Genomic DNA, 24,956 nt, shown 5'->3' on the forward strand with positions numbered 1-24,956 from the left:
CGGCGGCCATGACGCGATGGGGGAGGGGCCGTGCTGAGGGGCAGGGCGCGGGCTGTGTGGAGAAAGGGCCGGTGCTGGTGGAATAAAACAACCGAAACAAATGAAACTAAACAAAAGAATCAAAAGCGAAACAAAAGGGGCGGGGTACGAGGGTTAAAGTCACACCGTAGTTGTAAGAGCAGAAGCCAGGGCTGGTAACGCTACGAGACAGCACGCACACAGCTTCAGAAGGTGGTTAATGCAGGTGGTGTTTACTCTCACGTTTTCAAAGTTTAAAAAGTCACACAGTTATAAAGCACTTCTGCGTTCATCAGCTTTGTCCAAAAAAAAAATCAACATAGACAGTAGGCACATCCATGTTAAAAGAACAAGACTCCACATCTTACAATGATAATCAACTGATAAAATACAATTTATTTCAAAGTTTGTATTAAATGCTTATAGCAAGACAAACATGAAAGTTTCATTTTTCAAAGTATTATATCCCCAAATGAATTTTTACCTATATCCTAGTGAGTCATATTGCTCATGGACAACAAGGTTTATTTATGTTTTCGTAAAGCTACAATACAAAGGCAAAACAATTCAGCATACTCCAACTGAGTAAACTCGACATGATACAGTAACACACTTGCCCTATTCGTATATTTGCTTAAGCTGCCTCCTTACACCCCTGGCATATTTCTCAGTGAAATTTGGTTTCACAGCCTGATGTGATGCTAAAATAAAAAAAAAGATCTGCAAGATCCTCTGCAAGGAACGTGCGAAGAAAGCAGTTTCAAGCAGTTTCAACACCAAGATCTACAAAGCGTAAGAAAGTCACACTACAGATAACAGTACTGGATTCAAATAGCTTGTCAGTCCTTTTCTCCCTCCCTGTATAAAAAATTCAGTTCAATCAGAAAACTTTTGGCCATCAAAACTGATTTATCATACCAACGAAATTTACTTTGAAACTTGCATAAAGTACATTTCTGCCAGAAACTTATTTTAATCCCCAGATACCAAGACAAAGTAAAAATCATGGTTGCTTTAAAGCACAAGAGGGCCAAAAAAGTATATAAAAATTATAAGCTATTTGCATCTTGACACCTTGCATTTGTGATCAGCATTACAAATTTACAAACTGGGAGCCGATACCATTTGCAAATAATTATTTTAATATATGCAAGAGACAGTTTCAGTGATCCCAAACCAATTCCAGTGAGGAATTACTTCAATAAAAAAATCTGTGCGTTTTTTATATTTGTACAAGTGCAATACTTAACAGTTTCAAAACAAAAGGATAACAAAGATGAGCACACATTTATTCAGTACATCAGAACCAATTCTTACAAGACTAAAAAAGGACTTAAAGTAGGATTTGCAGCTGGTCCCTCATACTGATATCTCAATCTTGGTTAAAACCCAAAGCTCTATCTCAGAAAAACCTTCTACTTTGAGAATATAACCTTCCATTACAGGGACCAGCTGAGACATTACTTGAAGACAAGAACTGAAAGTTGTACCTATATACTAGACAGACCTCAATTGCCCAGTTCAGAACAGAGTTACAGCAGTTCTGGGACTTAAGCAGCTGTAAATTTCTTCAAATTCACAATAGATGAATTTCTGGACTGCACCCAGCTGGACTGCATTAGATTGTTCTATCTGTAGTTAGCAGTTTGCCATGAATAAAATCTGACTCACTGGTCATTGGCAAGAATCCCCATCTGTTCTAACAGAGTCCAGGTTAGAAAGTTCGCTTTAATGCACTAATTTCCAGTTTTTAAATGGGAGAGCAATCTTTGAAATTAAGTCATGAAGTTTATTGTGACGGGCAGAATCCTTGAATGAGAAATTACAGTGTTTTATTATAAGAGTCTATTAATGTTTACATCCATTGGTATGAGGTGAAACTAGAACTGTGTAGAACAATTTAGACATACAAAAGATTATGTCTTTATGCAAATATTTGCTGTGATTTTAACATTTAAGGTTGTTTTCTTTCTGAAACATTGAAAAGTTCTTCTGCCTCTGTTTTTTTTGCATTTAATTGCAATCTACACTTGAAAACATTTTGTATGTTGACACTTGGGTTGTCATGTTCAATTTAAAGTATTCAATTGATAAATTGGACTACTTACTCCCACAATTAAAATTGCAAAATTTACTAATATACGTGGGCTTGGAAAAGACTAACCTACATACGTGGTTTCAACTGCAGTGAATTCTATATCACATATTTAAGTTAGCATGTAATATAAGGAGCCATATCAGAATTCTTTTTTGTTAGAACTGTCTATTTTAGTTTGTGGAACAACCCTTAAGCTGTGCTCTTAAGTAAGTATGTATGTTTCTACGGATTTTCAGCCTGCAGTAGCATCAGGGAGCTGCTGTGCTGCTACCACACTAAGTTATGAGCTAGCAAAGCAGTATAAATCAGGAACTTGCTGACAGTTCTTCAGATCAACATTTTGTTTCAGCCCATTGGGTGCCAAATATCAGCATCAAATCTCTTGGCACTACTGTACCTTCAGTTGTTCTACTTACACCTCACAGAATTTCACCTTCAAGTGTGCTACAGAGCACCTATGTGCTTTAAAAATTCCCATTGGTTGGATTTAAACAGATTTCAGTTATTAGAAATAGTACATAATAGCATATTAAACTATTTTTTTATTTCATTTACTGCAAAATAAGGGGGGGAAAAAACAGTAGTTCTAACATATTACTGTTAGGATATACTGATAGTTCCAATCAACTGAGGCACAATTGTAGGTGGTGACCAGCAAGTCATACGTCGGTCACTGAACTAGTAATTGTACATTTTCTTACAGTGCATCAGATGTATGCATCACTAGCAAAAAAAAACAAGAAGGTCCGTGTAACTTAAGTGTTATATGAAGCCTAATGTGCACTTGATGTAAAGTGTTATGAACACTGTCCAAAGGACATGTGACTTCCTGTACCTGTAATTAAGCTATTGGACAGCAGACAATCAGAATTTGCTCCAGCTTCAAAGCAATATATGTAACTGCCCAAAATCATTTCAGTCCCTGGGTAAATTGCATTTTGCAGCTAGTTTTTTCAGCGCCTTAGTTAATTTAACTTGATTACAACTGGAAGCATCTGACTATGATTTAGGCATGCTTATTGCTGTAAAAGAAATAAGCCCATCTTCAAAGTTACTGTGCAAGTATTTTAATAAGATTCGCACACATCTCAAAAAATTCTATCGTATGACTCCCTGATCTCGGAGTTAAGTCAGCTGTTGAAGACTCAAGTGAAGAGGTGACTGATGAGGTAAGGGATGTATCTGCAGATTTTCCTTGTGCATCATCTGAATCTTTCTGACAGGATCTATAGTTGCTCACAGAACCTGATCTCTGTGGAGTTGCAGTCCCAGACTTTGCCTCAGTAATTTCATCTGAAGGGGGAAGGAGAGAGTAGAAAAGTTAGTTATCAATATCAAATTGACCAGGGGAACAGCAATCATCTTCCCTTCCTGAGACTTAATCTTGTGCAGATGTCCTTACGTAAACTAGTATTGTGCTATGAACTGTGCTTCATGCCTATCTCATCTACTTTAGTTAGACCAGCACCTGCCATGTTTTCCATTAACTAATTTCAGTGACTAACAGTTCAACTGATTTAATCTGCTTAATTTATCTTTCAAATTTAATCTTATGATGCTACCCCATATAAGTCAAATAACACTTTGTACACATTTTGTAGATGCTTTTTGCTAGTATGTACTTTGTTATTGTTATTTGGCTTTGATTTAATTGTATTTGGTTATAATAAAAATAATATAATTGATGCATCAGTTGCTATTAATTTACATTAATTTATCCTTCTCTTTTGGAAGATTTTCTTTTAGTATCTTTTACATCTATACTGCAGCAACTTAAGCTTACCTCCCATATGAGGAAGAAATACTTCTACCTTAGAAGTGATGTTCTGCTGAAGTATCTCTATTCTTACTTAAACAGAACATTAGCTTGACTCACTTGTCACTAAAAAAAAGTTATTTCCAGGAGAAATTAGTGAAAACAAAAGGGTCTGCCTTCTCAGATCAGTCAAAGCTACTTTAAACTAGTTAGGTAAGAAAAGTAGAGAATCGTTCACTGTGTCAGAACAGAATATCAAATCAGCTTCATGACTGGAAGAGCTGCCAAATCCATGCCTTGGGGTTGTATTTTCTCAGAAGCTGAAGACAGGACTGCAGCAGTCTAACTTCCCACAGCTGCATGGCTCTAGGAAGTCATCTCCCCTCCAACTAAATTTGGATTTTTCCTATATACAGTTGTTAGGAAAGTGGTTAGTCCCCTCTATCAAGTACCACTAGATCTAGGCTAACACCTGTATTGTCAGAAGGGATGAGGCAAGAAGAGTAATAACAAATTACATTGAACTGACCTAAAAAACAGCCTTAGCCATTCTATACAATAATCCAGTCAGACTCCAGTAAATCTGTGCCTTGTTTTCCTAGGCAAGTTATGTACCCCATTAGCTGTATGTACTTTTGCTTTTATTCTACTACACCCTTGTTAGGTTACACCCTCCTCCATTCATTTTCAAGGAAATAGCAAACTTACAGTTTTATGCAATACTACAGTCATTCTATGAATTATGACCTTGCTGCAGGTTAAACCACCACCTTTGAAGACTTCAGTTACTACAATTCTTGTTTCAAGTCTTCTACCATTGGTCAGTTGACCTTGGCTGGCAGCTAAGTGTCTAGCAAATTCCTACACTATATATACACACATACATATAGTGAATACAGTGAACTATGTAGTTCACTCCTCTATTTCTCAGCCCAATGGAGGAAGAGAATCAGAAGGCCAAAGTCAAGAAACTCATTAGTAAAGATAAACATGGATAATTGAACCAAAAAAAAAAAGTGATGCAAAGGAGATCATTCACTACCTCCCACAAGCAGACTGATGTCTATCCAGTCTCTGAGCAAAGGCTACCTCCCCAAGGTAGCCTTTCTATTCTCCCTCCTCTCAGTTTGGTTTGTTTAGCATGTTTTGCTAAGCACGGTATTATTTGTCACCGAATCTCTCTTGGGTATGCCTGGATCAGCTGTACCATAGGATGTGTCCCCTCCCAGCTTCTTGCTCATCCCTGGCCTGCTCACTATGTGTGGCAAAGTTGGGAAAAAGGAAAGGCCTTGATACTGCACAAGTACTGCTCAGCAACAGCCCAAACAATGGTGCTACTTACACTTCTAGTCACAAATCCAAAACACAGCACCATACAGCCTGCTGTGAAGAAATTAATTCCATCTCAGCCAGACTCAGTAAAACAGTGTACAATCCAAGCCAAACCGGCAAAACCGGCATGCATACATGTCAAACTATCTTCACTAGGAAGAGATATTTACCGTCTTAGCTAAGATTTAAATTAATGTTTAAATCTAGGCCTCACAGGCAGTTTAGGTTGATTCCTATACTGCCTCTCCTAGCTCTGTCCACTTTTGTACCACTGGCATTAGTGCTAGTGCAGACATGAAAGGAGTGATTCAGGAGTAAATACAGCTAAAAAGCAATATGAGAGATGAACCAGATAACCATTTGATCATAGGAACACTAGGATTGAAGAAATAAAGAAACACTTGGTTTCAACTGACAAAGGGCAAGGATTTCACTTTACTTCTAAGTAAATCAAGATATCGCAATTAGAATGATTTCCATTACAACTCATATAAGTCTTCACATACCATCAATGCTACGGAAGTCCAGCAAGTATGTCCTGCTGTCTACCTGATACAGCTGTAGACTCATTTTAGAGTATGCACTTGTCACTGGATTCTTCCTTCGAACACGCAAATAGTATGGATTTACAACCTAGGACAAATAAGATTTGAGCAAGTTACCAAAACTGCTTGAGATACCCTGCATACTGTTCCTCTCATTTCAACTCACTGGTATTAAGTGATTTAAAGCTTACCTATCACAGCTTCCTCCCACCCCAATAGAAAAAACATTCCTATAGCTGCAGCAGAAAGGTTCGACATGTGACAAAGATTTATCCTGTCGGCATAAATTACCTCCCCCAAAACCCTTCCCGAACAGCAGGCAAAAGCTGTCAGCATGGTGCACAAGATTTTTTTTCCTGCACATGAAGATGCATTTTATTATTTTTTTTTAAGACTTCTAGTCTATGTAATCATACAGCTCAAGCAAAAGTTTACTGTTATCTATTGTAAAGACCTTCTATTCTTTTACCTTCCATTCATAATCCAGCTGCTTAATTGCTCGACACACTTCAGCCATGATATCATTTGGTCGACTCTGACTTCGTATTCCCAAGTGCCACTTAGCTCTTCTTACTCCTTGGTGTTTTGATTTTTGTGGATTCAGCTCATCGAGAGTATGGCGAGGACGAGGTGCTTCGGCTACCAAGAATGGCACTCTTTCAGGATGAGGGCGAGACAGATGGTGATCATCAAGAAAAGAATCTGGTGGGCTTGTAGCCAGGTAGAAGTCTTTGGCCTCATTCATTATTCTTCTATTATCTATAATGAGGTGATAAGCAACAGCTAAGGGGTCCTGATGATTTCGGCTATACAGACAGCTTAGAACTTCCTCTTCGGTGCATTCAAACTTCTCACACACTTCTTTTAAGGCTTCATCATCAATCATGGTAGAGCTGTATGAAGGGTCTTCTGGAAACAAGTATTTGGGAAGGTCCTGCTTAAACCATTCATGTTCCCTAGGTTTAAGAACAACAAGATTAAGGCTATGTATGTAAAGCAAGCCTTTCTAGCATTAAATTCTTTAAAAGTTACTTTCAGCCTGTACAAAAAAACGATTGTCAGCCTAAGCACTCCTCCTGTGCTTCTGACAAAGCAAGTTAAGCATGCTAAGGGAACTGGACATTTCTACATAGAAAAAAGTAAAAATTGCCTCCTTCACAACATTTTTCTTGACATTTGGCAGGAGACAAAAACAAAAAATCTTTCCTGGCAGTGTTGCAACTACCTTAGCTCAAAAAATATCTTTGTGTAACTCAATCTGCTTTTTACATAAGTGATACATATATTTATTTTTAACTGCCAGTACCTTAGTTTCAAGACCATTTAATCTGAAAAGTGCTCCCTCCTCCACAAGCACATATATAATAACAAACTAAAGAAAACTCAATACTGAATAGTTTCTTTGGCAGATGTTCTGACAAGGATTTCTGAACCAACTTACATGCTCCACACCCCCAACAAGTTATGTTTTTTTACATTCAGAACAAAACCAGCTTGTCTCCAACGCATACAAAATTGAGGGAAGAATATGTAAAAGTCAATCTGTACCTCTTTATTACTGTATCCATGAGCTAGTATTCATAAAAAGGAAACAGGAAAGATCCACAATTAACCAGATAATTAACCTTATTTTTTCGCCCCTCTGTGACTGAGCAACTTGTGTGCCTACAATAAATTGCTTAACCAGCCAAAGAATGACACTACGTTGCAGAAATGAAAACTATCAAAACTAGGCTTACTGCATATTAAAGAGCAGGTACGCTGATCAAGCTCTATCTAGTCAGCATTGATCTGAAAATATGCCTCATCACCAATGCATTGTGCAAAAGGCATTTTAATCAGTAACAAATAGTTTGGAAGCAGAAAAAGCTTTTCCTATATTAATGCAAACCACAGCCCTAACTGGGCAACTGAGCTCAGACAAATATTTTATTACTATTCACTGCAATGAGCCTCCCCTCTTGCACACATGCACACTTCCTCCTAGAATAGTTAAAGTATTCAATAATTAAAATCATGCTGTTGTTAAGCTGTAAAAAAAAAAAAAACAGTTGAGTATAGACCTGGCTAGGATGCAAAATCCACCCATGTTCTGCCACCAACATTTTTCAACATTTTCATCACTTCTCATCTGGACATGCTTAAGATAACTTAAATAAACTAGAGTTCCTTTCCACTCAGGTTTTACAGTTCTAGGTTAGTTTTTCCATGTTTTCTGATGGGAGCAGCAAGAAGATACTCCATGTTGTAATAAAGGACTAAACAAAATGTACCACATTTTTTCTTGAAAAAACACAAACATTGCTAGCTTCCTAACTTCCAAGCCTAAAGGAAGAAGCATTTTCACTACAGTAGTGCTTTCTTCTTAGAGTTTCTCACAAAGGAAACAGGAAAATGTAATTATGCTACTGGATGAATTACAGCTTAAATTTTGTTGTTGTTTTACTTCACACTTGTCAAAGCAGTCACCCTCTCCATAATCCCATCTTGGAATCTTGAGTCCATTATAGCTATCTGTAGGTTTAGCTCCTCAATATTCTATGTAGTAATTGTCACTTATACAGCAGTTTATGCTAGGGTTTGAAGCCAGACCAAGAAGTGCTACAGATGGAATATTCACCCTCTTAACATGATTTTTCCAAGGGCTGTATAAACTTTGATTAAGCAGTAGATATGTTACGAGTTGCAATTTCCCATCAGATATTTAAAGCATAGATTAGTGCTTTGATAGTTCTTCAAGCAAAGATTTTTTTTTTCCCCAGAAAGAATAGTACTGTGCAGTTTTTGCAAACCATTCTGCAGTTAAACAGCTTTACTTAAACTTAGAGTTTCTGAAGATTCCTGTAACATGTACATTTTACTGTGACCTCCAACTTATACTTCTTTGGCCATACAAATCTAGTGGGAGGTGTCCGCATCTGTGGAAGGGGGTCTGGAAATACATGATCTTTAATGTTCCTTCCAATCTAAAACATGGTTAGAATCATAATCAGCTAAAGCCAAATGACCAGAAGTTGATTTTATTTTGTCTCAGACTATAAAACAAGGACTAGCAGTACAACTGGTTTCTTTATGCTGTACACATGAACTAAGACAATCATACAAGCAGACATCAGTGTTTTACCTAATGTCTCTGATTGTTGCTCTCTTCATAGGATCCACTTGCAGCATGTGTTTCAGAAGACTTATGACAGATGGATTCAGGTACTGAGGGGTATAGAAGATACCATCACATATCTTCTTAAAAAGCGTTGGCACATGATCATCATCAAATGGAAGTGTTCCACATAACAAAGCATAGAGAATAACCCCACTGCTCCAGATATCTACTTCTGGACCTGCATATAACCTGGGAAAAAGTTAGCTATTAGTAATTTGTGCTGAATACTTTTAAATAGATTTCAAACACACATGCACACATACTTTAACTTATATTACTGTAATTGTGTTAACCTGGGGACAACTAATCTGCAATTATTATAACATTTCATTTCTATGCTATGCCTCCCTTGAACTCTAGCATCCTAACATCCTTTCCTTTCAAAAACATAATTAAAGCTAGGGAACAAGTATGTAGTTTTCTCCTCTATTGTGTATAAATACTCCACAAATGCAATTTAATATGATGGTAAACTGAAAGAAGTCCATATAACAGGACTTATCACACATTATCTATGCTAACGCCCAGATAAAATAGACATTCAGCCTGCCATCACCAATAGATTGGTATTAGAGTTGCTGTAAACAGCAGACTTGACAATGGGAGTCCAGTAAAAAGTAGAAGTTATGTTCAGACTGAATATAATTCTGCAATGGGTGTTTCACTGCTATTCAACTTCACAGCAGATGTCACCTCTAATTCTATCCATACCTGTTTCCAAGATGTGAGCTGTGATATTTTTAAACCAATTCAGGCACACTGTACACAGTGGATTTTGTGGCATTAGGCATCACCTCCAACTTACAGGAGCTATTCAAAGCTAGTTCATGGGAGCCTTAAATGCTTATGAAAAAAATTATCACAGCAATTAACAACTCAGCCCAGTTTCTCAGCATCAAGCTGAGAATGTCAACAGTTTTGTAACCTTTAGAATCAAGCAGCAAGATAACTGAAATACATGCACACATGTATTCAAAATAAAAGAAACTACCTTCCTGAAATTACTTCTGGTGCAGCATAGTTAGGGGAACCACAGCTTGTTCTTAAAAATTCTCCATCTGACATCATATTTGATAGACCTGAAAGTGTATAAGAGTAGCTACTAAAAATTCAGAGAGCAAAATGATTTCACACTGCATATACCACCTAGAACAAATCACCAGTAACTTAAATATTTTAACATTTAGCTCAGTTAGGAAGCATAGTTGTTTGGAATTACTAAAAAAGTTTCATACACAAGAACACTACATGATCCTACGTGTAGCAGAAATTTGAGTCTGACATAATCCATTATTGTACACAGCAAAGGCATGTTTGAAAATATACATTCATTCTGAGACGAATGATTTTGATTACACACGCAAGACAGAAAAAAGTTGTTCTAATGGAGACAGAGAAGCATAACAAGATAGGATTTTGACCATTAACAAGAAGGCATCTTAAACATATTCGTTTCTAAATAATGAAGTGGAAGATGTTACCAAAGAATTGCCCACGATTCTCTAAGTTTTTATATATATATATATATATATATATATATATATATATATATATATATATATATATAAAAGGAATTGAGAACTGCACACAGCTTTGCTTTGGAGCAGATGACAGTCACCACAACCGCCTGAACTCTCAACTAGTTGCTGAATCACTGCAGCTTAGTACAGTTTTGGTTTAGATACTGTTAGTGATTAAAGCATACTTTAGGACCAGGCCATCTTTGTTCACCAGCTCTCAACATAGTCTGAACTACCTCTTCCAGAATAGACATGGAAAATATTTTCTAATTTCCTCAGTGGAGGCTGCATTATAAAGATTACTACAGGCCTGAGAACTCAGTCCAAAGAGAAGGAATTACACCCTTTCATCAAGGGGAGGAAGGGAGAGTGAAGAACACAGCTTGACTAGCTTTGACTAGCTTTCACACTCAAATAAAAGCTTTTCTTAAGCTCCTGTCACAATTAAGCTAGTCACAATTAACTCAGTGCTACTGTTTTGCTTATGCTGGAGATGCAGGACAATTTTTATAAGTTGCTGCGCTTCATTTCTTCACCAGGTATGCAATTTCACCCAGAGTATTCTCTACATCTGAGAAATTGTTAGGATTCCCAATACCAATAAATTCCAATTATTAAGTATTTTCCATAGCAATTAGCAGAACCTAAGTAACACCAACAGTGTGATCATACAAGATATTAATGCTTACCAAAGTCAGCTATCTTGGCATTCATGTGTGCATCGAGCAGCACATTCTCAGGCTTCAGATCTCTATGTACTACCATATGCCTGTGACAGTAATCCACGCCAGAAAGGATTTGCTGGAACAGACGTCTACTTTCCTTCTCATCAAGCTAAGACAAACAAAGGTTTTAAACAATTTTGAAACAGTGGAAATGAATTATTTTTCATTTATATGAATTGCAGCAATGTTTCCAATGACCTAAAGTTAACATTTTTAGTTTTAATATTTTATACAGCAAATGATCGTATCTTTGCAATAGAAAGCTTCATAACTTACATCATTTTGCTTCTACCACAACTCTAAAATGACTACAACAAAATTGTATTCACACACAGTTATTGAAGTTTCTCAGTCATGCTTTTGAAATTATCACTCAAACCCTATAACTTTGTCTAAATGGAGTATCAATTAACTTTGATACTTAAGCACAGTATAAGACTTAACACAAAAGCTGCTGATAATCAGCACAAAGGCAGTAAATTTTGATGCAATTTATGTTCTATTTGCAGCTTTTCCCAGACAGGAGTCTTAGCTAGGCACTTCCTATCAACATGCCCTATAACATGTCGAAGTCAGCTCATTCTAAGTAGGCAAGATCCTTTTATCTAGATAGTTTGCCATAAGGAAGTTTAGAGCATTCACAGAAACCATCCGACCAGTCAAAGAAAATAGTAAGGGCAGAATAGCAGCTTCCTCATAATTGGAATAATTCATTAGTTGAATGGAAAAAATGCTGTAACAGTCATACATTAAGATCTGAACTATGCTAACGTGCTCTGAAATGAGAGATGTTTACAAAAAAATATATTTTAATTGCTAACAGCAAAATTAATGCTGAATACATAAAAACAAACCTTCTTTTAATAGGAATGTTGAAAAAGCAATAATAGAATGCAAGTCATTGACTTGTAGAGTTGGACTACTTCTTACCCTTCCGTTTTTACAGATATAGTCAAACAGTTCTCCTCCTGAAACATATTCCATCACCATGAAAATATCAGTTGGTGTACTGATCACCTGGTACCTGATAAAGGAAGATATCTGTTAGTCTGTGTACTCAGTAGAAGAAACTAGTAATATTCAGATAAACATTTTAGTGTAAAGTATACTTCTATGCAACTCTTTGCACAACACTAGTTTCATCAGTCAATTTACAGTTACTGCAGTAACACTTTTTTTCAGAACCTACTTCTCCTTTCAATATGTGATAACATCACTGTAAAGACTAGAAAAAAACTTGTATTTCCCACCAGGAAGATCAGTCTCCGTACTTTCAGTGGAACATTCTTAGATCAGATATTTCTGTGAAAGTATTTGAAGTGCTACCTCACACACAGCTTAACGTAGTGAGGAAGGAATACGAAAATACAAGAGGATTTTACTAGTGCCTCAAAAATCCACACTTCTCAACCCTAACAGACAATAAAACTGCCGTGTCATAAATAAAGTGTACTTCAAGACTTGGAAAAAATATTAATGATGATGCAAATTAATTCTTTGATTATGAGGTCTATACATTTTTATCATACTTCAGTTAAGTTCGGGGGAAAATGGAGTTTTGAAATAAGCAGGTGATGGCCAAATGCCCTACTTATAAGATTTTGAAATATTTTCTGTGTATCCTTAACTGAAAAGGTGTTTAGTACTTTTCCTCTTACAGCAGTGAGAAATGACTGTTCTTTACACAGAAAGAGAAAGCACACTGATTTGACTGAGGAGTTAAATTCAGGTATGCTACTGAGAAGACAGAAGGTAGCAACTGGATTAAAATGAATGCTTTTAGGTACCTCACTTAAGCATACAAATATATTCCAACTAAAAAAAAAAAAGTGAATTCACACATACAACAGAACTCATCAGAAGACTAATTCTAAGACAAGAGGGGAAAACAGACATTTCTCAGCTTGCTGAGGCAAATTATTTTTGAACTGCATAGACAGTGAAACCAGACTATTCAGACGTGAAATCAGACATGTACATGTTTTAACAGCTTAATATTAAAGTAACGTAATAACCTGGATACCACTGAGACAAGTATCAGAACAAGATCTCCAAAGTTAGTTTTACCCTAAAGTACCTTGAATTACAAGCAATTATCTTCACTGATTTTTCTTTCTAATTCCTTAGTTGAAAGTGCCTCACATACTTAAACATCACCATGTATTTGAAGCTATGGCCCTTCGTATTTTAATCCTTTTTAGTCAAAAGTTACACTGCACCTTCATTTCTAACAACATGGGTGACTTCTCACAGTTGTGAAATTTGTGAACTATAAACTTAAGGCAACCATGAGCAACAGTTTATAGCTGAGATCTTCAGAGATGTCCAACTTCTGGACAGTGAGGTAGCAGACTATGTTGGGAGATAACCTCATCATCTCAGACAATAAGCAAGTCTGCATCTCTTGGAAGATTCAGCCATGCCTCTCTACAGTCAGTTTGCTTTTTCTAGCTATGGAGAAGGTCACTGTGGAAAAGAAGAGTTATGTACCTATAACACAAGTACAGACATCAAGCCCCACAACACAGTTGACTGGATGTAGGAAGAGGAATTTTTAGAGAAGCAAAATGTATCCTACTGCTAGAGGTTGAAAACCAGAAAGAGATACTCTAGAGGTTTTTAAGTTAAACTATGGTATACAAAAAAAATCTTTGAGACACACTTGAAACATTTTATACAATTTTTAGTAAAGCACAGTGTTCCAAATTATACATTGTCTTATTTGTAATGTTCAGCTGAAGAAATCTGTTTACTTTTATCCCAGCAATTGCTCCATCTAGTTCCTAGTAGAGGAAGCAGCACAATCCTAAGTTCCCAGCATGTCTACCTGCACAGCTGTATCAATTATAGCTCAAACAATATTTACATGCAGGCTAATAACCTTTCTGCTTTGGGAATACAGGCTGAATAACTGAAAATTTGGGTATCCATCCCCTTTTCCATTATCTCCTACATCTTGACCCTTTCCTCCACACGCAGGAGAAAAAGAATTTTTCCCCCTAATTCACTAGAAATATTTAACTGAAACCTATGCTGCTAAGCTGTTAAATCAGCTTAACCAAAAGTACATATTTCTGCTTCACCCCCATATGTCAACTGATACATTGACACTTCCATTTGTTTTGACTACAGGTTTGTGCTTTGGACTAGTTCATCAACTCTTCACTAGAAGCGTTAGCAATGCTGCAGACAGACAAAAGCTCAACAGCCTTCTGAAACTAATCCACTTCAGATCATCTCAATACCTTCTTCAATCTGATTTAGCACTGACTTACATGCTGTTGCCAAACTACAGGAATATACTGGCATGGCATTTATCAGTGGTAGCATGGTCTTAACACAAGACTTTGCCAATAAAAAAAATTACGAACTCTAACACCACAATTAAGAGTGGATGTTACATACACAACAGATGTGCCCTGCTAGATGCGTAGGTATGCTATATGAAACAAAAGTCAAAAATAAGTGGCATTTATACCTGGTCTTAGAAAATAAATCACAAGTCTAGCACATATTTAATTATATTCTGAACTCTGCTGTTAAGTTATTGATTGACTAATAACTAACAGACTGAACAGGCACAATACAAATACCGTACTAATTTGGAGAATTGGTAGCATATATTTCAGAATTCTTTTCTATAGATCACACTTAACATACTGCACATCTTCAATTCAGAAAATTGAAGATGTGCAATCCACCATCTACATCAGAAAACCATAGGTCACTAACCATCACATTGATAAAAGATTTTGAGGAAAAATACACAGTAAGCTTGCACAGGAAAGCACTCTACAGTCTTGTTCTTAATCAATTTCTAAGCAGAAAAAAGGATCGGTGACCACCAGAAAACAAATACTGAAACAGTAGCTAAAAACAATAAAACTGATGCTACAAGAAGGATCTATTATGCCACTACCTTTTAACCTGCCTAAAGAAAGTTCTGTGCCCTACCAAAAGTATTCACAATTCTGTGAAAACACATCAGAATATACTGAAAATGGAATACGTGGAAGCTGGTTAGTTCTCTAACAAGTTACTGATAGTACTTTCACCCTTTGAACATGTTTTAGGTCAAAGAGAGCACAAGAGATTGTTTAAAAAGATCTGATTATAGCAAACAAAACTTACAGCTTAATTATATGTGGATGTCTGAAGAGTTTGAGGTTCTGAATCTCTCTGCGGATTTTTCCTACAACATCAAGGCTGCGAATCTTCTGTCGATTCAGGATCTTCACTGCAACTTTATGCCCAGTTAACTCATGCTTGCCAACTGCAAGGAACAAGAAAACATTTAATTAGTCAGGGTTTTCAATTACCCCGTAAAAACATTTACTGGATTGTTTCAATTACAACCAAGAAATACCACAGTTAAGATATTAATCATTCCACATATCCCGTTTACCTTTAGGGAGATAGAAAACTAGACAGCACATCATATCCTTCACTTCACCCTAATTCCTCTCTCAATTTTATTGTTAGAAGATTCACTGGAAATGTAGGAATGAACCTTAAATCTCATCCTCAGAAGTCTTGCAGTATGACTACATTTTGCACTATTACAAACAAAACATTTTTCTATCTGAAACACTGCCATCCTTGATAAATAGGATATCATTTTATTTTCCTGTGTAAGTAACTCCAATCTTCAGACTCACATGGTAACCCACTCAGACATGCTCTCCTGCAGCTTTTCTACTCAATCTAGAAGTATTGCATTTATTTATTTTTTTTTTTTAAAAAGACTGTTTCCTTTCTCCTCAAGTAGCACATTTCAGCAGTTACTTGGAATTACTGCTAAGAGTAAACAGTTGACTTGAAAATTATTTACCTGTCCATGTAGCAGTCTGAACCTATAAGCTACACATTCTGTGCAGTAAAAAAAGACTATCATACCAGAGCTTTATTATATATAATATAAACAGCAAAAAAAATGTGAAATGCACACAATAGAATCTAACGACTATGAGAAGCAATATAAATAGGCAACCTCTTACATTCCTCTGTTTCCTTCCTACTTCAAGAAGTTGTTTTTCTTCTTTGAAGAATTTTAAAGTGTAAAACACTTCCTATACAGTTACCCTTCTTGAATTCCTTAATTTTGCAGGTGCTTTTTAAAATGGCTTCAAAGTTGCTATGAATACATTCTTTTAAACCCAGTGCCAGTATTTTTTTTTTTTAGAATCCAGTGCTGGATCACAGATATACTACAGGATGTAAGCATCTCTTGCACTGGAAGACTTTGCTATCTGCATCAGTTTCTGCACACAGTAGTTTAACACTGCTAATATCGCACCTATATCCATTTTCAGAAGTACAGCTACCATCCTCTGCAATGTTCTACAGGCAAGCCAGATTCCAAGACAGCTAAGTGTCCACTTGGACATTGGCAACAACCATCTGCTGAACATAGTACTCTTATCTGGGTGCATATCTCCTCACTTGAAAATCTGACCAATTCCCAGGCTTCAAGACTTAAGTACATCCATAGGAAGCTGTGATAAACAATTCTGATATAATTAATAACTTTACACTGGAAGTCGTAGCTATCTAGTTTACCTGACACAGCACAATTGAACGTTTATCCACAAAGCCCTCAACAGTTTTGCATTTTATTATTTTACAGTATAGCTAATGGATCTGGAAGTACTTATCTTGCTTGCAAGAAACAGTTGCTTGTTCACAAAGTAGAAAATGTCACTCCACATTAGTGAGAATTGCAAAGACTGTACAGAACTAAGGATTATTAAGCCAACATCTCAGATGTTAAAGCTTAAGGCCAGTGCTATATGACAGACTAATTCTTCTGAAAGTAGAAGACACAGTTCCTTCCCTAGTGGATGAATAATTATTTTGCTGCAGTTATCTACAGAAAAAAAAAATCTTCCTGTACTCAAGATAATTTTGACAGAATTAGTAAAAGTTTATCAGTCTGTTGATCTCATTTCTAGTACAAAACCCTCCTGCTGCCATTCACCTCAACACTGAGATAAGAAACAATGCAAGTGAGAAGCGATACAGATAACGATAAGCCTCTCTGAATGATTATTTTTATGACAAGAAGATGTTTATTGTGTAAAACAAAGCAGCATGTCTAAGTTGGGAAGTAACCAAGTAGTGGACCACACAAAACTGAACCACCATGATGTGGTGATGAGACACCTTTTTTATCTGAGATCACAGAAAGGCTCCAACTACAGTATGGAAAAAACATCCCCCAGTGTACAGGAGCCATTACCTAAATAGGGACACAATAACCAAACGCTGGGCAAGCACATTCACACTGCCGAGGAATGCAGGACAAGGCAGACAATTAATCACAAGTTCTAGACAGACCACAGATTATTAGAGGTGAGTGCCTGGTACTGTAAAGTCATGTTGCACACAAGAAATATTTGCTTTCAACCAAGCATACAATTAGAGCAATTACCTCTCTTGCTTTCTCCAATTTAAATGTGATTGAGGTTTCAAAGGAAACCAAGAAATTATACCACTTATGTTCGCAACCTAAGCAGTAACAAATCATTAACATGAAACACTCAAAAAACAGTTACTCCATTTGAATTACCAAGTCTTCGCCTACCTATAATGTGAGCAGAGGTAAGTCAGAGGTATTTAAAATTTAACCTACTAGAAGAATTTTATCATTACTTTTAGTTAATAAGAAATGTCTTAGAAACTAAATGAGAATCCACTACACAGGAATTTGCAGCACCCTTTGGTTTACAAAGTACTAAATCAAATACCTTCTTAAGTATCACGTGCATTTGAGCAATTTTGCAGCTTATCATATAAATGCTCAGATACTCAGTTCTGACATACATTGTGTTGTGAAGTTTAATTAATCAGCCAATTTGTTTTTCTGATTTGTCAGCCTACCTTAGATGACAACTGGAATTTAATTAGAACCCAGAAAAAAAAAGCAATAGAAGGTTACTTATTAGATACAAACAAGCTATATTCAATATGCAAGGTACATAAAAAGCATTTTATTGAAACTTTTATTTGAAGTACTTCTTAGGCAGTAACATTTGCAGCTGAATGAGCTTTAGTCATCACAACTGTTTGCCTCAAGCTTTGATTTTATTCGAGAACTGAAAGAAATGCTTCTCTGCTTCTTCAGCTGTTCAACAGCTTTGAAAAAATTATTGAAATAAGTATTGTGGTTTTGTGCACATAGAGAAAGATCCCCATAAGTCTGAAAGTCTTTAGCAAGTGAAAAAACGTAATGATTGTTTTCTTCAGTAATATTTTACTAAGTTTTTACTCAAGTTTAAGATTATATTAAATCTAGCTCTAAGACTGGAGTTTCCAACCACCATCTATTTAATGAAAACTGTTTTGTTGCAAACATATAGGGTATCCACTAGTCCTGTTCAGCTACCACAAATCACATACTTTAAATCTCAAACTACATTCTTTTCACAAGTCTTTCATTCCTCCCAGGCACAAGTAATCTTCACTTTGCTGTACAATATAATAGCAAATACAATGTTTTTGTATTTTCCACGTTTTTAAAAAATAAATTTGACTTGTTTCTTCACTGTAAAGTGGCTTTGCAGCTTTGTTATTGACTGCGTACCTCACATTAGAAGTAAGCTGGCAATTCCACCAAGAAAACACCTTAAAACCATAGTTGTCATGTAGTATAAACCTTTATCCACATGCCCTAAGAACTTACTTGAAGTTGAAGCAGTTCAAGGTACGTGGTGCTGCCACAGAATTGATTGTACACAACTTTAATTAAGCAGTAATTAAGGATTTATCTTATAAAATAATACTACAATAGAAACAGCAACTTAGTTAAAGCTTCGGGAATGGCAAGGCTCACACAAGACTTACTCTGGGGTACGGGGGGGGGGGGGGGGGGGGGGGGGGAGTAGTTCTAAAGTCAAACACATGCTTCCGAAATCCCCCTTTGAGGTGAATTTCTCGTCCTTCTCTCTCACCTGCAGTTGTCCACAGACAAGCCTGACCCTCAAGGCATCTGCTCCAAGACAGTCCTCTCAGGGGTGCCATGAAAAAGCATCCCAGCTCCCAGCTCAGGAGGAAACAAGGGTGCAGCCCACTGCAGTCCTTCAAGAACTCAAAGAGTCCTTGGTATCAGTATTTACAGCATTGTGAAATAATTAACTTTTAGTTTTGGAGTTTTCTGGGATTCTGGAATTTTTTCATTTTGTCTATGGATCATGTTGTGCAATCCCTTTACCCTCAACATTTAACTGTACCTTTCCCAATTAGTCACTCCACAGGGGCCCTGGATATGGTCAGGGGGAGGCCTGCTCATCCCATGCCTGTATCAGATAAGTGTCAGCAGAGTGAGCCAGTGTTGGGCTTCACCACACTCTGTAGATAACAGAGGAATGATGCCAACAGCTTTTCTTTGAATCACAGATAAGAAAAGATGATGCAGCACCATGTTTATTAGATATGGAATTTAACTACAAGTCAGTCACTTCATTTTGTTCCTGGACTCCGATATGATTCATCATTTTCCAGCAACAGATTTCAAGGCATCAGGTATCTATCTGCCTGGCACTCCATCCCTATAACTGTGCAGCAGTTCAAGGAATTGCATCAAGGCCTATTGTGGTTTCTAATTCTGAGCAAGTCTCAGCTCTGCTGAAGCAGTAGAGTACCTGCCACACTCCACCCCATCAGTACAGTCAATTCACTTCGCCCTCAGAGTGGCAGCGTGACTCTTGCCTCCATGGGATAAATGTATTGGCAGATGTTTTATGCCTGTACGTGGGCAACTTTAAGAATCATTAGTATGAGCTAGAGCACAATGCTTATTCCTTTGTTTTCCACACACCCTATTGTATAAACTGAAAATTTAAAAAAATCTGTATACATGAGGGGGTTCTTCCAGCAGTGCAACTTGTTAAGCCATCCTCCAAACCTGGTATGTAAGGCAACAACTAACAGTAAACATAAAACATCAAGAGTTAATAAAGTCACAATAGGGTGCAGAGTCAGGTTCAGTACTCCTGCTGCTGTAGGAGACCATCCAAGAAGGATTTGCACCACTGATGCTCTCCATCCTTCATGGCTCTCTACAACACCTGACGTATTTCTTCACTTTCATGACAGACTGATAAGAGATTTTTGTCCTGTTCTCTGGGCCTGTTGTAGGAGGCTTGCTAGGTCAGGATGATGGAGAAGCCACTTGACTAGGGTCAAATTCATTCCAACAGGTGTTGGTTGCGGTTGGCGACACAGCATATAATCGAAAGAAAAATCTTTGCAAATAATTATGGGTGGAAAAAGATTAAGATCAGAACTGATACTTACGGAAAAGTTATAGATCACCCTAATTTATGTGTATGTAACACTATGAACAATATCTATTAGGAAAGATTTACATAAATGTTCACACACATACACATCCTTTTTCAATATATAGGATTACCATTTTGGAAATCTTGATGGGATATATTTTGAAGTGACAGATAACTTATTCTGTATCTAAATAGGTTATCTTGAGCTTTAGGAGTGTTACTCTCACAAATGAAACCTCATTGTCCTAGAACAACACCTTAATTCACATTGACTGTTTGTCAGTCTTCTCTCTTTTGATAGGTCCACACCCTATGCTCTAAAGGATAGGGTAAAGCCCCATTACAATTTAGTCCTGAAGTGATACTGGGTGTCCAGTGTATACTGACATATTGTATATAGCAAGGACAAAGGCAACCATCATTTTGTGTTCTGAATGATAAATTGACTAGTTGCCACTACGATTGAAACTTTTTCAAACTCTGATGCATTACCAGCAAAACAGCAGACACTAACTGGCTATTTTTGCATTCAGCATGAAGACAGAACTGAAAACATGACTTCAGATGATAACATTATGTAAAGCCCAGGTGAAAAAAAAAAAAAGCCAGCGTTATTTTTCTGAAAACTACTCTGTATTACCTCTTAACATAAGTTTTACCTACAAAGGGGCTGGCTCACAAATTAGAAATAATCAAAATGTATTTGTTAATCCTTCCAGCTAGGTACCAGCTATCAGTCCTACAAGAAGAAGAACACTGCAAAAAGAAGTTTCTTTTATATACCAAGTATTTCTTTTAATTTCTTTATTATTTGGTAAGAGAATTATGGAATCACCTAGTCTTCAGAAGTCTCTTTCAGACTAACAACTCCAATCATCAACCTGGCTCACTGAAGTCCCATCACTAAACCGTGTCCCTTAGTGCACGTCCCTTAAGCAGCTCCAGTGATGGGTACACCCCGACCCGTTCCAAACCTTAACCATCCTCTTTGAAAAGAAATTCTGATATCCAGTCTACGCCTCCTCTGGAGCAACTAGAACCAATTTCCTCACATCCTGTCACTAACGTCAATTGCCTTCAAATTTCACTATGCACAGCAGCAAGTTTTCAAAGACACTCAAAGCTGCAATGACTTGTTTTAACTGCTTAAATGTAGGAGCAACAAACTAAAGTCAGTTCAGCAGGGCTTCAGATTTAACTGCTTAAATGTAGGAGCAACAAACTAAAGTCAGTTCAGCAGGGCTTCAGATGGAAAAGAAAAACAATGGCGAGGCCATTCAGAGTAAATATGGCATTCTTACGAAATACAGATACCAGCCATGACAGCTGCAGAAAAAAAGCTGAACAAGCATGTTAGGTTCACACAAATATTTTGACAGAGACCAAAAACAACCCAACCCAAAGCTCAGAATGTACTCTTAAAAAAAAAAAAAAGCTGCATGTTTTTTTACTAAATTAAATGGTCACTAGTTAATGCTGTGCAAAGGCATATTCCTGAACAACTACGTTAGATAGAAAACTGATCTTCACAGTCCCCTGCCAGGTGTCTTATCACTGCCTTCATCAAGGCCTATTTACATCAATGTTGCAGTCTATACAGATCAGCACTCTTAACCTAGTTCTAAAGACTAGCACAAATATTGTATATTTACAACCACAAATAGTATCCTCACCTCAGCACAAGTTACTAGAAGTCTGACTACTCGTTCCTTTATAAAAGCTAATCATTTGAAACACCTGGGAATTAACTTTACTTTGGTTTCAGCAGGAAGCATCAGTGGTATTTAAAAAATAAAAAAGAAAACGCTGAAATACGCGTAATATTTTATGCTGAATCCCCATAAAATTTTAGTAAGAACGTGCTTCACAAAATTCATTTGTTTTCAGCATTCTCTTTTACCCAGCCTTTCACTGCTGTGGTGTTTTGCCTTCCCTATGTATTGGCTAGAACTGGCGGTCTCCTCCACAGACACCCATCTGAGGCACAGTCCAGTGAATGAGGTCAATGGTTAATTTGGGCTCGAAGACCTAGAAGAAGAGTTAAATTGGCAAAACATCACACCAGCCAGTTATCTGTGATGGTAAAGAGGCAAGTGAAAAGGCGAATTCACCCGACAGATGCCTTGGCAGCAGGAGACCTTTACCAGGCGCTGTGCAAAGCGCTGGCTTTCCAGCCCATTTTTGGGGCTGCTACTGCCGTTAAAACTCAAACCCCCCACTTCCAAGAAGCCGTATGTCTGACCCACACACCACAGAAGCGCGATGGAAACCCTACCTGAATAAAAACTGAGTAATTAGGAGGTTCTTTTTAAAAAAAATGCTTTTTCTTAAATTGCCAAGTGACGAAACCCTTATCAGAGCGGCCAGATGAGGAAGAGGAATCGAGGGGAAACCTTAATCTCTATTCCACTGCAAGTCCGCCGCGGGGTACCTGCACCCCTAGCAGGAAAACTTTTTTTTTTTTTTTAAGTCGGAAAGGAGCAGAAGTTGGGTAAAAAACGACCGAATTCGTTCCAAAGACCGCGCCTCCCTCACCCCCGTGCCCAGCCCGCCGCTTTTATCGCCCCCCCACCCTCCCGTCCCGACACCGCCCGGCTCCCGGCGCTGCCTCCACACACACGGATCATGACATCCCCGACACCTCCTCGGTCGGCAGCCCCGCAGTCGCGACTCTGTCGCGACAGCCACGGCTCCCTTCCCCCCTCCCCCCCCTGCCTGAGAGCTCGACCCCGCACCTCGCCCACCGCCCGCCGCCTCGCCCTTCCCCCGGCCGGAGGAGCCGGGACAAGCGGCTCACCCTTGACTTTGCCGAAGGTGCCGACGCCGAGCGTGTCGCCCAGGATGTAGTGCCCGATCTTCACCCGCCCGTGCTCGTGCTTCTGTTTATCCGCCGCCGCCATCTTGAGCCAAGGGCCGAGTCTGCGCATAGTGCCGCCCGCCCGCGCCGGGACGGAGGGCCGGCGGGGGAGGAGCAACCACACTGCGCCCGCCCGCACCGAAGCCCGGCAATGAACGCCGCATTTACCGCCCGGCCGCCCTGCGCGGAACGAACCACTGCGGCTCCGCGGGGGGGGGGCGGGACAGCCCAGCGGCCCTGCGGGGGGGGTGGGTTGGGGAGAGGTCTGTTCGGCGCTGGGAGGGGGTTGTCCCTCCTGGCGCCACCGTGAGGAGACATCTTGGTTAGGCGGCTCCGAAAATAGAGAAAAACAGGCGCGCCGAGTCATCGTTTCTTTCTTTTTTTAATAAAGCCTTGGCTTAAACCCTCCCCTCTCCTCAGGGAGACACGCCAGAGACCGCCCTTCCTTATTGCCGCCTGCGGCCGCGTTGTCCCAAAGCGCTGTCCCACCCTGCCTTCAAAGAAACGGATGAAATTGGGGGAAAAAAAAGTGACAATTGAGTAGATACGTTTGTTTTGGGAGATCATCGACTCGAGAGGAAGGCTGCTGCCAACTCCCATCCTTTCTCCGTTCCCCTGCTCTCCAGACTGAGTGAATGAAACCAAATAAAATGCTTTCCCTTGCCAACCCTACGCACAGCCCCAAAATGTGTCTTCAAATAGATTAATGTATTATAACACAGACCACATAAAGATCTTTCAGCATGCAGACAACAGGAAGTTAAAAAAACGAGTAATGACCTTAAACTTGGTTCAGAGAGTATTCAGTATTACTTCTGTTGCAGCAGTCATGAATTTAACAGAAAGTTGGAAAACAAACTCAGGTCCATGGAAGATACTTTTACATTATTTATATTATTAATAGTACTGATACTTACTAATTATATATGTCATATACGTCACATATCTGTTACTAATATTTTTATATTGTTAATACTATTTTACTATATATTTAGAACCATCCCTCTGCCCTAAAAGGGTAAAAAATTAAAACCCATCTGTTTATTATTGTGAAAGAAAGAAAGAAAGAAAGAAAGAAAGAAAGAAAGAAAGAAAGAAAGAAAGAAAGAAAGAAAGAAAGAAAGAAAGAAAGAAAGAAAGAAAGAAAGAAAGAAAGAAAGAATAATAAGATTTAATATAAATTATTTTTAAAACTTTTATTATTATTATTATTTGGAAAAAAATAGTAATTTATTCAGCCAGTGCCAAAATATAAGTTGGTAAGCAATGTAGGTACTACTCTTAATATGTATCCTGTTAAAATTTGCATGACGTGAAATAAAATAACATTTTATATGGTAAAATAGTAAAAATGAGGAAAATAAAAGTAATGATTCTGATTTGAGTAGTTTAGAATTTTAATTTCAAGCATTTTCATGAAGATCATCTGAGCAGAAAATATGAGATGCCTTCAGCCAGCACTAATTGACCAGTAAAATCTTTAATTTAAACATAATAAATTAATATGAAAAGCTAGTGTGTAATGCAGGAAAATCAGATGTTAATGTTCTTTAGGAAGCCTGTGTTAATGTGTAAAGATGCCAGATTGTTCACTTTCTGACTTCTGATTCAGGAATGTTAGTTTTGCCCTTTCTGGACATCATCTAAAGAGAAGTACTTCCACA

At 37.9% G+C, this 24,956-nt stretch overlaps 1 protein-coding gene across 1 annotated transcript; it reads right to left on the reverse strand.

Annotated features, from left to right (window-relative positions):
• Positions 1-394: 394 nt before the first annotated feature.
• Positions 395-23,465, reverse strand: PRKAA1 (protein kinase AMP-activated catalytic subunit alpha 1). Its single transcript, XM_027447031.3, has 9 exons — positions 23,233-23,465; positions 15,286-15,427; positions 12,085-12,178; positions 11,119-11,263; positions 9,901-9,988; positions 8,874-9,098; positions 6,219-6,705; positions 5,711-5,837; positions 395-3,409 (listed from the first exon to the last, which is right to left on the reverse strand). Exons 1-9 carry the CDS (start codon positions 23,360-23,362, stop codon positions 3,168-3,170), a joined length of 1,680 nt encoding a protein of 559 aa, XP_027302832.2. The 5' UTR covers positions 23,363-23,465; the 3' UTR covers positions 395-3,167.
• Positions 23,466-24,956: the final 1,491 nt, after the last annotated feature.

The sequence above is a fragment of the Anas platyrhynchos genome, chromosome Z, assembly GCF_047663525.1.
Source record: "Anas platyrhynchos isolate ZD024472 breed Pekin duck chromosome Z, IASCAAS_PekinDuck_T2T, whole genome shotgun sequence".
Classification (NCBI taxonomy): Eukaryota; Metazoa; Chordata; class Aves; order Anseriformes; family Anatidae; genus Anas; species Anas platyrhynchos.